Source organism: Trichechus manatus, unplaced genomic scaffold (genome assembly GCF_000243295.1).
Source record: "Trichechus manatus latirostris isolate Lorelei unplaced genomic scaffold, TriManLat1.0 scaffold00134, whole genome shotgun sequence".
Classification (NCBI taxonomy): domain Eukaryota; kingdom Metazoa; phylum Chordata; class Mammalia; order Sirenia; family Trichechidae; genus Trichechus; species Trichechus manatus.
In genome coordinates this window covers 7,776,815-7,788,983 of record NW_004444070.1, presented here as the reverse complement: position 1 = coordinate 7,788,983, position 12,169 = coordinate 7,776,815, and the positions used below count along the sequence as shown (strand labels likewise).

The following is a 12,169-nucleotide window of genomic DNA, read 5'->3' as shown; positions in this document are numbered from 1 at the left end:
CCTGTGAGGCTGCGGCAAGGTGGGTGGGCCGGGGGAATGTATGGAGTGGGTACAAGAAAAGGGTGGTGATTTCTCAGAATTCAGGTTTACGTTTACAGCCCCTGGTGGAGCAAACGGTGAACAGGCTTGGCTGCTCACCCAAAGGTTGGAGTTTGAGTCCATCCCGAGGTGCCTCGGAAGAAAGGCCTGGCAATCTACTTCTGAAAAATCATCCATTGAAAATCCTGTGGAGCACAGTTCTACTCTGACACACATGGGTTGCCACGGGTCGGGGTGGACTTGATGATGACCATTTATAGGGTGTGGGGTTTCCTTCCTGCCCGGTGAGTGTTGTTCGGGAGACCCGGGGTCCCTGTGTGTGATCAGCTGGGTCACCTCTGCCTACGTTCATTCATTCATTCAGGGGTGTGAGAGGGGTTGAGGTCACCTGAGACCGTCTCTCCCCAAAGGGTTATGGGGCAGCCCTTCACACAAACCTGCTCAGCAGCCGGATCCTTGTTTGATCCTGTGTTACAGCTTTGGATTTATCTCGATAAAGATCAGGACACCTGCCAGCTGTGGTCACCCAAAGTCTTCTCCTTTATGTTACAGGAGCTCTGTAGACGCCGAGGAGACGTTTCCAGGTGCAAAACAGCTGTTTTCATCCTATTGGTCGGAGAATTGAGGCGGCGATTTGGAGAACTCACATCTGCTGGTTGTAAGTCCAGTCGACGTTTGAGGTGAGACATTGGCACCTGAGTTGAGCTGAGGGGCGTGCAAAGGGCCTGTGGTGAGCTGGCAAATGGTCAACAACCAGCTCTACAGAAAAGTTTGCCTCTGTAGGCACACAGTTTATTATTATATAAACAGAGACAGAGGATGCACAAGTAACAAGTGATAATGCAATGAAACCCGTGAGAGCCGGAACTAGACGGGGCTGCCTTGTTTCTCCGGGTCTCAAAAGTTTTCCGCCTTTGACAGGGTGCAGTCTTACAACTTTTCTATTGCTCATTCTAGTGGAAAATAGTTGCGTTTTCCTTCTCTGACAGGTTTCTGCCTTACACAGGATCTGGATTTCGCAGGTTTTACCATATATAAGCTGTTCCTTGTCTTAGTGGTTGAGTTATCTAGTGCTGCTATAACAGAAATACCACAGTGGGTGGCTTTAACAAACAGAACTTTATTTGCTCACAGTTAAGAGGCTAGAAATCCGAATTCAAGGCGCCGGCTCTGGGGAAGGCGCTCTCTGTCGGCTCCGGGGGAAGGTCCTTGTCTCAGCTTCTCCAGCCATCCATCCTTGGAGTTCCTGGGCTTGCAGACAGCTCTGCCTTCATCATCTTCAGAAGGTGTGGGTCTTCCCCTCCTGTCTCTGCTTGCTTCCGTGTCTGCTCTTTTTTCTCTCAAAAGTGATCGTGTGTGTTAAGACACACCCAACGCTGGTAGGACCTTATTAACGTAACAAAGAGAACCCTTTCCCTAATGGGATTACATCCACAGGTATGTTGTTGTTAGTGGATCCCAACTCACGGTGACCCCCACAGGTGTCAGAGTAGAACTGTGCTCTGTAGGATTTTTAAGGCTGTGACCTTTCGGAAGCCGATTGCCAGGCCTGTCTTCCAAGGTGCCTCTGGGTGGGTTTAAACTGCCAACCTTTCGGCTAGTAGTGGAGTACTTAACTTTTTGCATCACCCAGGGACTCCTTCCACAGGTGAGTCGGTTCCAACTCCTAGTAACCGTATAGGACAGAGTAGTACTGCCCCAAAGGGTTTCCAAGGCGCTAATCTTTGCGGAAGCTGACTGCCACATCTTTCTCCCGCAGAGCGGCTGGTGGGTTTGAACCGCTGACCTTTTGTTAGCAGCTGAGCACTTAACCACTGAGCCACTAGGTCTCCTTTCCACACGTATAGGTGTTGCTGGGAACTCTGGGTTCTGCTCGGCGCAACTCCATCCAGGGCCAAAACAACAGAAACCGAGTTGGGGAGAACGAAAGGCAACTTTATCAGTTGGCCAAGCAAGGAGACAGTCAGGGCTAAGTGCCATCCAAGACTGCTCGCAGGCAGCTTGCTGAGGCTGGTTTATATAGGCAGGATCAATTTCAGAATACAAAATGGCATGCGTGCAGGCGCGGAGCGTTCCAGAATGAGTAAGCATTTTCTAGGGCCGGGGTTCAATTCCCTGTGCAGGAGGCAGTTAGCCACTGCTGTTCATTAGCATGTCAGCTCTCCCCGCAGGGGTGCTTGAGGCAGTTAATGAGCAAAAGGTCATCTGGAGTGCCAAGATGGAGGGCAGGACCTGTTTCAGCCGATTCCAGCTCGCAGGAGGCCGATTCTTTTCAAGGAAGTTCTGAAGAGAAAAACAACTTCAGGAAATGGGCCGGGTGAGGGGCTGTCCTAAGACAACAATTCTAAGAAAATGGCTCTGGCCCTGTCTTATGGGTGTGAGGATTCCAATACATATATTGGGGGACACAATTCCATCATAACACTCTTTACTGTAAATTCCAAGGATTCCAACACATATACTGGGGGACACAATTCCATCCATAACACTCTTTACTGTAAATTCCGTGTAGCCAGTTGATTCACCCAGAAAGCTTTGGCTGATTTTTGCCAAACCCGTGTGTCCACGTTCAACCTATTGCTGCAGTTGACCGACAAGTGTGTTTCCCACATGAATGTTGGTTGATGTTTCCTCTTGAATTAGTAAGTAAGACAACGAACTTAACGTTATGACAAAATTCTACTTGTTCCACAATGACCTGAGGACTTCTTTGCTGAATTGGATCTTTGAATATTGAAAGAATATTTTCTCTTTTTTTTTTTTTTTTTTTTGCTATTTGTAATGTAATGACTCCTTTTTTACTACTTTTTTCCTTTTCCTTTCTTATTGTGGTGAAAATATATACAACAAAACATTCGCCAACAAAGCAACAGGCACAACAGACTTTTAAGCTTACGCTGCATCAGTAACATTTTCTCCATCCAGACAATCAACAACACAATCCTAAAGCAAGCCCTGGTTTGTAGCGTTTGCCAATTGCTGTGGTGTAAATACTCCTGCCTTGGCCAATTTCAAGCTACTAGCCTGGGCGTGGAGTTGGGAAGAAACAGGCTTGCCATTGTGTAGTACTGCCACAGACAGATGCTGTAAGAAAAAATAGCTACCATGTAGTCGACCTCCACTCATGGTGATCCCACGTGTGTCAGAGTAGAACTGTGCTCCACAAAATTTTCGAAGGATGATTTTTCAGAAGTGGATCACCAGGCCTTTCTTCTGAGATGCCTCTGGGTGGACTCAGACCTCCAACCTTTGGGTTAGCAGCGGAGCACATTCACCATTTGTGCTACCAGGGCCCCCTGCAGATGCTATAGGTGTCAAGAATGGCAGCAGAGTTGATGATAGTAAATCATGGGGCAGAGCAGTGGGCTCTGAGTATTTGCAACCTTTGTTTTTAGTATAATTTATTCAGTTACAAGATGATGATTTAATTATTCATCATGGCTGTGTTTAACAACTGGCTCAATTTCTGAACCTTTAATCACTGACATCTGTGACAGCCGGCCCTGCCCCCAGGCCTCAGCTCCTTGGAGGTTCGGAGAAAGGGGGCAAGAGGTCTTTGCTTGAAGCGAGGGGGTGAATCCTGTGGGATTTCCAGGCAGCCTTGTGTGTCTAGGGACATCAGACCCACTGACTCCCAGCCAGCACCTTCCTGAGCCTTACACCAGACGCTGCTGGCTGCTGACCAGTCCTGGGAGGGCGGGGTTACAGGCCTGGCCTTGGCCCTGATCCATGATCAGTCCTGGTGGGGTGGGGGGGTCTTGGCCTCAGTCCCTCGTCAGTCCTGGGCGGGGAGGGTGGGAACTGCAGGCTAAGCCTTGGCCCCGATCCTCGCAGCACGGCAGACACCTGGATGGAGGACGCTCAGGTATAGGCTCCCCGGGCAGAGTCCAGCCTCCAGACTGCCAGAATGCTTGGCTCCTGAACGCCGCACGCCCCCTATGAGGTGCTGTGCTCGCTCCTGGGGGGACACTGATGAGCCAGAAGAGGGCTAAGAAAGGGCCAGGGAACTGCAGGTTTGCCCCGGGGAAGGCACGCTGGTCGGTGTCTACAGGACTCTGTTACAGACCCCAAGAGTTCCCGGGTGATGCAAGCAGTGAACATACTCACCGCTAGCTGAAAGGCTGGAGGTTCGCGAGTTTACCCAGAGGCGCCTCAGAATAAAGGCCTGGCGATCTACTTCTGAAAAATCATCCATCGACAACCCTGTGGAGCACGGTTCTACTCTGACACCCACAGAGACGCCATGAGTTAGAGCCGACGCGGCAGCAGCTGATGTTTTTTGTTTTGTTTTGAATTCACATCAGAGGAACCGAGGGCGAGAGCTGCTCAGTGACATGTCCCCAGTCACACTGGTGAAAAACGGTAGAAGCAGGATTAGAACGGAGGCCGGATCTGACCTGATGGCCGCGCCTTTACCCACGACACGACGCTATTCCGAATGGCGTCCCCACGTGGTTTAGGTGGGCTGCTAAGGCCTTCCTGCGATGGAGCCACACAGCGGATGTTTTCCATGGATGTGAGCACTGACCACAGACACTCTCGGTTGTGAACAGTCAGCTGAAAGCATAGTTCAAATCCAGCCCAATCCACTCAATACCAAGTTTGATACAATTTTTTATAACAAAATATCAGTTAAAGAAAAAAAATTAAAATATTGCAGATCCCTGTCAATATGCTAAAAAATTTACCACGTTCTAAGAAGTGATGATGTCAGCTCTTCCTCAAAATCAAATTTCTACAGTCAGACTAACCGGCCGGCAGACACGGGCTCACTTTAAATTCCTGTGGTTTTGGTGGTTGTCATTTTATAATTATTCCCTTTATGTTATCTGGTTTTCCTTTGTAAAATTACATGCTATATATAATACGTAGTATATAATAATGCATTATAAAATTATATGACAATAGTCTATAGAATATATATTTACTATATATCATATTTGGCAGACATAACAGATATTACATAATGTGTATCATATGTTGTTGCTGTTGTCGTGTGCCATGGAGTCCCTTCTGACTCATGGTGACCCTACAGGACAGAGTAGAACTGCCCCATGGGGTTTTCCAGGCTGTAATATTTATGGGAGCAGATCGCCAGGTCTTTTCTCCCTCAGAGTGGCTGGTGGGTTTGAAGCACACCTTTCAGTTAGCAGCTGAGCACTAAGCATTGGTACACTGGTAGAATTCTCACCTTCCATCTGGGAGACCCAGGTTCAATTCCCAGCCAATGCACTTCATGAGCAGCCACCACCCATCTGTCAGTGGAGGCTTAGGTGATGCTATGATGCTGAACAGGTTTCAGCCAAGCTTCCAGACTAAGACTAGGAAGAAAGGCCTGGCAATCTGCATCTGAAAATCAGCTCATGAAATCCTATGGATCACAATGTTCTGATCCCCAACCAATCACAGGGATAGTTCAAGACTGCGCAGCGTTTACTTCCATTGTGCATGGGGTTCTCATGAGTCTGGGGCTAACTCAGTGGCAGCTGACAACAATATGCATGACATTGTATAAGGAGCCCTGGTGGCACAGTGGGTACAGTGCTCATGCTCGGCTGCTAACCAAAAGGTTGGCAGTTTGAACTCACCAGCCGCTCAGCAGGAGAAAGTTGAGGCAATCTTTCTTAAAGATTTACAGCAGTGGAAACCCTATGGGGCAGTTCTACTCTGTCCTATAGGGTCACTATAAGTTAGAATCAACTCCACGGCAATTGTATATTATATGTTACATCCTCCACCCCCAATCTTGTCTTCACCCTCCATCCTCCATCTTGTATCTGTCCTCCACCTTCCATCTTGTATCCGCCCTCCATCTTGTCTCTATCCTCCATCTTGTTTTGACCCTCCATCTTGTCTCCACCCTCCATTCTCCATCCTGTCTCCACCCTCCATCCTGTCTCCACCCTCCCTCTTGTACCGAGTCTCCATCTTGTAACCATCCTCCATCTTGTCTCCACCCTCCATCTTGTCCCCACCCTCCATCCTGCATCTTGTATCCACCCTCCATCCTCCATCCTGTCTCCACCCTCCATCTTGTCTCCACCCTCCACCCTCCATCCTGTCTCCACTCTCCTTCTTGTACTGACTCTCCATCTTGTAACCATCCTCCATCTTGTCTCCACCCTCCATCCTGCATCTTGTCTCTACCCTGCACCCTCCATCTTGTCTCCACCCTCCATCTTGTCTCCACCCTCCATCCTGTCTCCACCCTCCATCTTGTAGCCACCCTCCATCTTGTCCCCACCCTCCATCCTGCATCTTGTATCCACCCTCCATTCTCCATCTCCTATCCACCCTCCATCTCATTGTGCTGGAGAGATTCTATCCCACTACAGAATCATGGGAGCCTTTGGGTGGTGCAAACAGTGAACACATTCAGCTGCTAACCAAAAGGATGGAGGTTTGAGTCCACTCAGAGGTGCCTCAGAAGAAAGGCCTGGCATTCCACTTCTGAAAAATCAGCCATTGAAAACGCTGTGGAGCACAGTTCTACTCTGACACACGCAGGGTCACCATGACTCGGAGTCAACTCCTTGGAACTGGGCGTTTTGTCACAGACCCCAGAGGGGAACGTCTTCTTATTGCTCAGTGTTAGGACAGAACCACGGGTGGAGTGTCTGGTGTGCTTTGCACAGAATCAAGGGGGCTTTCTACAGCTAGAGAAGTTAGGGGACCCAGGCCACCTGCCAACCAGAGGGGACTCTGCCCTCTCCAGGAGAGAGGTCACCCAATGCTGGGAACGGCTAACACACTGAGTGGGTAGGTGGGCCCGTTCTGCGTGGCTCCCGCGCGTGAGCTCACAGAGGCCCCAGGAGGCAGGCAGTGTTGCCATCCCATTTCACAGGTGGGAAGCTGAGGCACAGTCAGAAGGTGCCTAGGTCACAAGTTGTCCAAGGTTAGTATGGCCTCAGCACTTCCCTAGGAGGGTGAGGTCCCACAGAATGGCAGAGGGGGCAGGAGGCAGTCCTTCTGGAAAGAGCGGTGTGGGCCAGGGTGGGGTGGCCTGGCTCCCTGCATCCTCGTCGTCAGCCCCCATATCTGTGCAGGGCAGTTAGTCACATACCCTACCTGTCCGCTCATCATGAGTGGGAATTCAATACGAACGCGGAGTATCTGACAAAGGGCTGTGCTCAGAACACAGCTGCTAGACCGTAATTTAAGGACTGGTCACTTCCCTTCCATCTGTGGTCTTGAAAAGCCCAGGAGGAAAGGTGCTGCAGAACTGTGGAGCAGTAAACCCGAAATAACAGCATCTCCAGTGCAAATGAAAGTTTCTACACACATCCAGTGTGAATGAACGTTTCTACACACACCCGGTGTGAAGGAACGTTTCTGCACACACCCGGTGTGAAGGAACGTTTCTACATAACACCCGGTGTGAATGAATGTTTCTGCATAATAGCCAGTGTGAATGAACGTGTCTACATAATACCCAGTGTGAATGAACATTTCTACACACGCCCAGTGTGATGAACGCTTCTGTATACGCCCAGTGTGAATGAACGTTTCTACACACGCCCAGTGTGAATGAACACTTGTGTATATGCCCAGTGCGAATGAACGTTTCTGTATACGCCCAGTGTGAATGAACGTTTCTGTATACACCCAGTTTTGCACTGGCGAGAACATGGAGAATTGGAATTCCTAACATGTCTGGGAAGCGCATGTTAGCAAACAGAGGTGGGAATTTGACAAGGAAGCAATTGCACATTTTTGGCTGCTTCCTCTGCCTCTCTTGCCTCCCTCCCTGCTATCTCTATCTCTGTTGGTCTCTGTTTCTCTGTCTCTCTGACTGTCTCTGTCTCTGTCTCTCCTCTCTCAGAGGTCTCTGCCTCCCTCAGACTCTCCCCGATCCCTCCGCCCTCCGGACCACATCATCGTCTCCCGGAGGAAATCTGTTGGTAATTTTTTTTTTCCAAGCCACAACCCCTGTGTAAAAACCCTTTGGCGTGGAGTGGATTCCACTCATAGCAGCCCTATAAAACATGCACCCTTTTCAACTCTGCAAACCTCCATTCCTTCCTCAGGCTCAGGCCCAGGGTTCGCCTCCGATGGGCGGGCGGGTGAGCACTTCTAGCAGCTTCCAGCACCTGTGCCGCACCAATGCCGACTGGATGTCGCAGCTGCGTCCCCAGCTCTGGGAAGTCCCCCTGCACCACCTCTCCATCCCAGGTGAGCGGACCCGTGCACACACCACATGCACACCCACCACGCGCACACACACACACCCACACACACACACACACACACCACCTCTCCATCCCAGGTGAGCGGACCCGTGCACACACCACATGCACACCCACCACACGCACACACACACACCCACACACACACACACACACCACCTCTCCATCCCAGGTGAGCGGCGCTCTGGCAGCATTCTAGGTGGGGTTCTGGCAAGGGTCAGTTCTGGGCTGTGAGAAAACCCCACACACCTTCACGTGTGTGTGAGCAATGTACACACACCACACACACACACCTCCCTACATGTACACGTACATACACACACCATACCACATACATACGACACGCACACCCACAGACTCTCACACGCATACATACATACTGTATACACGCGCCACATACCACATGCACACTCACACCACATGCACATACACATCACACCCACCACACATACACACTACGTGCACGTACACACACACTATATGCACACACACACACTATACCACACATAGCACACACATATACACACCGTATACCCACACCACTCACATGCACACCCTATACACACACACCACACGTATATATACCACACACACACCGTATACACCATAGACAAACATACCACACACTGTACACACACACACCTGTACACACTACACACACACCCCATATATACACACCCCATTCACATAGACACATATACACCACACACCACACCACATACACACACTCACTTCTCCTTTCTCTGTCTGCATCACTCCTGATACTGCGTCAAGGCACACAGCGCCCCTCTAGGAAAAAGGTAGCTTCCAGGAGATGTGCAGCAGCCTAAGTGGTTGGGGCTTAAGCCTCCCTTTCCTTCCTCCCTCCTTCCCTCCCTCCCCGTTCTCCCTTCCTTCCTTACCCCTTCCTTCCTCCTTCCCTCCCTCCTCCTCCCTCCTTCTTCCTTCCCTCCCTTCCCTTCCCTCCCTTCCTCCTCCTTCCCTCCCTCCCTCTTCCCTCCCCCCTCCCTCTGTCCCTCCTGCCTTCCTCCCTGCCTCCCCTCCCTTCCTCCTTCCCTTTCTTCCTGGAGAACTGCCTCCCCTCACCCATTAGCTCTTCAGGGACTTCCTACGCACCAGGAACACCGCACTTGTCTGTTTTTATCACAAAGATGCTGCACAGGGCAGCGCCCCGCAGGGGATTTCTGGGTCACAGGGTAGCTCCTCGGGTAACCCTGTGAGGGGCCGCTACCTTCTGTCTTCATGCAGAGGGTCCCGTCTCCCCATACCCTCTCGGGAGCTGGAGATTTTGGGTGGCCTGGGCAGTGGGCCCTCCGTGTCGAGGTTAATTACGAGTCACCTCAGTGGGGTCTAAGGAAAGGGGTCTGGGGGTCCAGCAGCCCCTCGTAGCAGTGATGGCTTGCCTGCCATGGACCACAGAGGTGCAGGGACTCACGGTGACCAGGCAGAGTGAGGGGAGGTTGAGGCAGTGAAGCTCCCGCTTTTAATGTTATGTTAGGACAACTGGCATATTCCCATGTGGTTGTGTTGACGCAGGATCTTTAAAGGGAGAAAAAAGATGTGCCTGTGAAGGTGGGAGTACGATGGCCACATCGGGCGGTATATTTGCACTTTGGCTATTTTCAAGTACAGCGTGATTGCACAGAGCAAACAGTGGCATAGTTTGGTCCTGTTCTCTAGTTAAAAATTCCTGTGTAGACACCGCAGAGTCACTAGAGGAGGACTCGTTGTTTGTACTTGTCTGCATGTTCTCATCTTCTGCACGTGCCTGTTCTCTGAGTTTCTTGCCGCGACAAAGGCCCACGGACTGGGCGGCTCATAAGAACAGGACCTTGTTCTTTCCAAGTTCTGGGGGCTGGGGGTCTGAGATCAGAGGGTCGGCCGTGTCGACTCCTTCCGAGGCTCTGAGGGGGATCCTGTTCCCTGCCACTCTCCCAGCTCCAGGTGGTTCCTTGCTGTGTAGACACGTGGCCCCGCTGTCTGCCTGTCTTCACGTGACCATCTTCCCTCTGTGTGTCTGTCCGTGTGTCTCTTCTATAAGGACATTGTTAAGATGGGATTTAAGGAGCCCTAGGCACCATGAGTCAGAATTGACCCGATGGGAACGGCTTTGGTTCTTTTTTTGGTGGCCCGGGGGCTAAGCGCTCAGCTACTAACTGAAAGATTGGAGGCTTGAACCCACTAGAGGCTCCAAAGACCTGGCGATCTGCTCCTGTAAAGCGTACAGCATAGGAAACCCGATGGGGCAGTTCTGCTCTGTCGCGTGAGGTCGCCATGAGTTGGCACCCAACAGCAGGAAGATGAGATTAGCACCCACCCTCCTCCAGTATGACCTCATGTTAACCTAACTGATAACATCTTCAAAGCCCTCATTTCCAAACAAATCACCTTCCCAGGTACCGCGGTTAGGCTTTTATCTTTTTGGGGACACAGTTGAGACCACTCCACTGTGGGGTAAAAACCTACCTGGTTCCTCACGTGTAGCTACAGGCGAGCGTGTGCGGGGGTATCTCAGATGAAATGTCCCCTCGTGTCTTGCGTCCAGGGAGCCACGACACCATGACCTACTGCTTGAACAAGAAGTCCCCAATTTCCCAGAAGGAGTCCCAGCTGCTGCAGCTCCTGAGCAAAGTGCTGCCCTTCATCACCCGCCCCTTGGTCTTCAAGTGGTCGGTCACACAGGTAGGGGCTCTGTGGTGCCCACCTGGTAGGGAGGCAGGACCCCATGCCCTGATCCCCTGGGTTGTCCCCTGACCCCCATTCAGCCTGCCCTGGTGCAGATGGGGGTTATAGGAACTGGGGGGCTGGCGGGGGCAGTTCGGGGTAGGGTGGCGTGGAGAGAGAGGAAGGGGTGTTGCAGCATGTACCCCTGGGGCTGCCCCAGGCTGGGGAGGGGGCATCGCTGCTGGCTGTGGTCCTATCCCCGTGCACAGGCAGGTATGGGTGCCAGGGGCCTGGGAGGCACCTGTTGTCCCTGGCTGGCTGTGTGTGGCGGGGGGGGAGGGAGGGGCAAGGGGAATACAGGTGCCCCAGGCCCGAGGGAATATCCGGGGAGAAGCGTATTGGTTTTGTTTTCCTTTATTTTATTTTTATGTCATTTGGTACTTTTTCTGTTATTATTTTGTGAGAAGGAATAGCGCCATTTTCTTTTCCTTTATTCACCTCTGTAGTAATTTTTGGGTTTCCTCGTGTTACTCTGTGTGGAGTGGTTTAAGTCCGTCTTCACGTTAATGTTGGCCTTTTTCTGTTACTATTTCCTGTAGAGGGCATGGTGCCTCTGTTTTCCTTTATTCTAATATCTGTTTTGCTTATCCCGTTATTCTTTTGTGAGGACGTGGTGCCATTTCCTTTTCCTCTATTCCACCTTTATGTGAATTTGCTTCTCTTTGTGCTATTTTGTGGGGCCCCTCCCATGCCGCCACAGCCCCTCCCCCACGCTGTCCTGGGTCAGGGTCCCCATGAGTCCCCATGGCCCCCTGGAGTCCGCTCTGGGTTGCTGGGAGCCGTGTGAGGTTCTGGGGTCCCTGGTGGCCCCTCTTGGTGACAGCAGGAAGCAGGTGGGGGCCCTGCAGAGATGCCCTGAGGTCCATATAGGGGGACAGTGGCTACAGGGACAGAGCCAGCAGAACTGCACGATGTGCCTGCTAAACGTGGCCTGTGTTACCCAAGGATGGGTCCCCAGCGCCGGCCCTCCACGCCTCAAGCCCCTGTGTGTGGTGACAGCTGTCTCCCACACTATGATACCTGGTCATCAGCCCAGCTGTCCTGGCTCAGGATGGTGACCGGCCAGCGGCCCTGGCCGGAGAGAAATGCCGCTGTTTGTCTGCAGGTTCTGAACATCACAGAGCAGCTGGATGTGGGGGTCCGGTATCTGGACCTGCGGGTGGCGCACATGGCGGGGGGCTCCGAGAAGAACCTGCACTTCGTGCACATGGTCTACACGA

General features: G+C 51.6%; 1 protein-coding gene across 1 annotated transcript in view; it reads left to right on the top strand.

Annotated features, from left to right (window-relative positions):
- The first annotated feature begins 649 nt into the window (after positions 1 to 649).
- PLCXD1 (phosphatidylinositol specific phospholipase C X domain containing 1) overlaps positions 650 to 12,169 on the top strand; it is an 18,235-nt gene continuing 6,715 nt past the window's right edge. Inside the window, exons 1-4 of the mRNA XM_004385217.2 lie at positions 650 to 719; positions 8,067 to 8,211; positions 10,771 to 10,907; positions 12,055 to 12,169. Of these exons, the coding sequence (XP_004385274.1) occupies positions 8,091 to 8,211; positions 10,771 to 10,907; positions 12,055 to 12,169 (373 nt within the window). The 5' untranslated portion in view covers positions 650 to 719; positions 8,067 to 8,090. The remainder of the gene's footprint in view (positions 720 to 8,066; positions 8,212 to 10,770; positions 10,908 to 12,054) is intronic.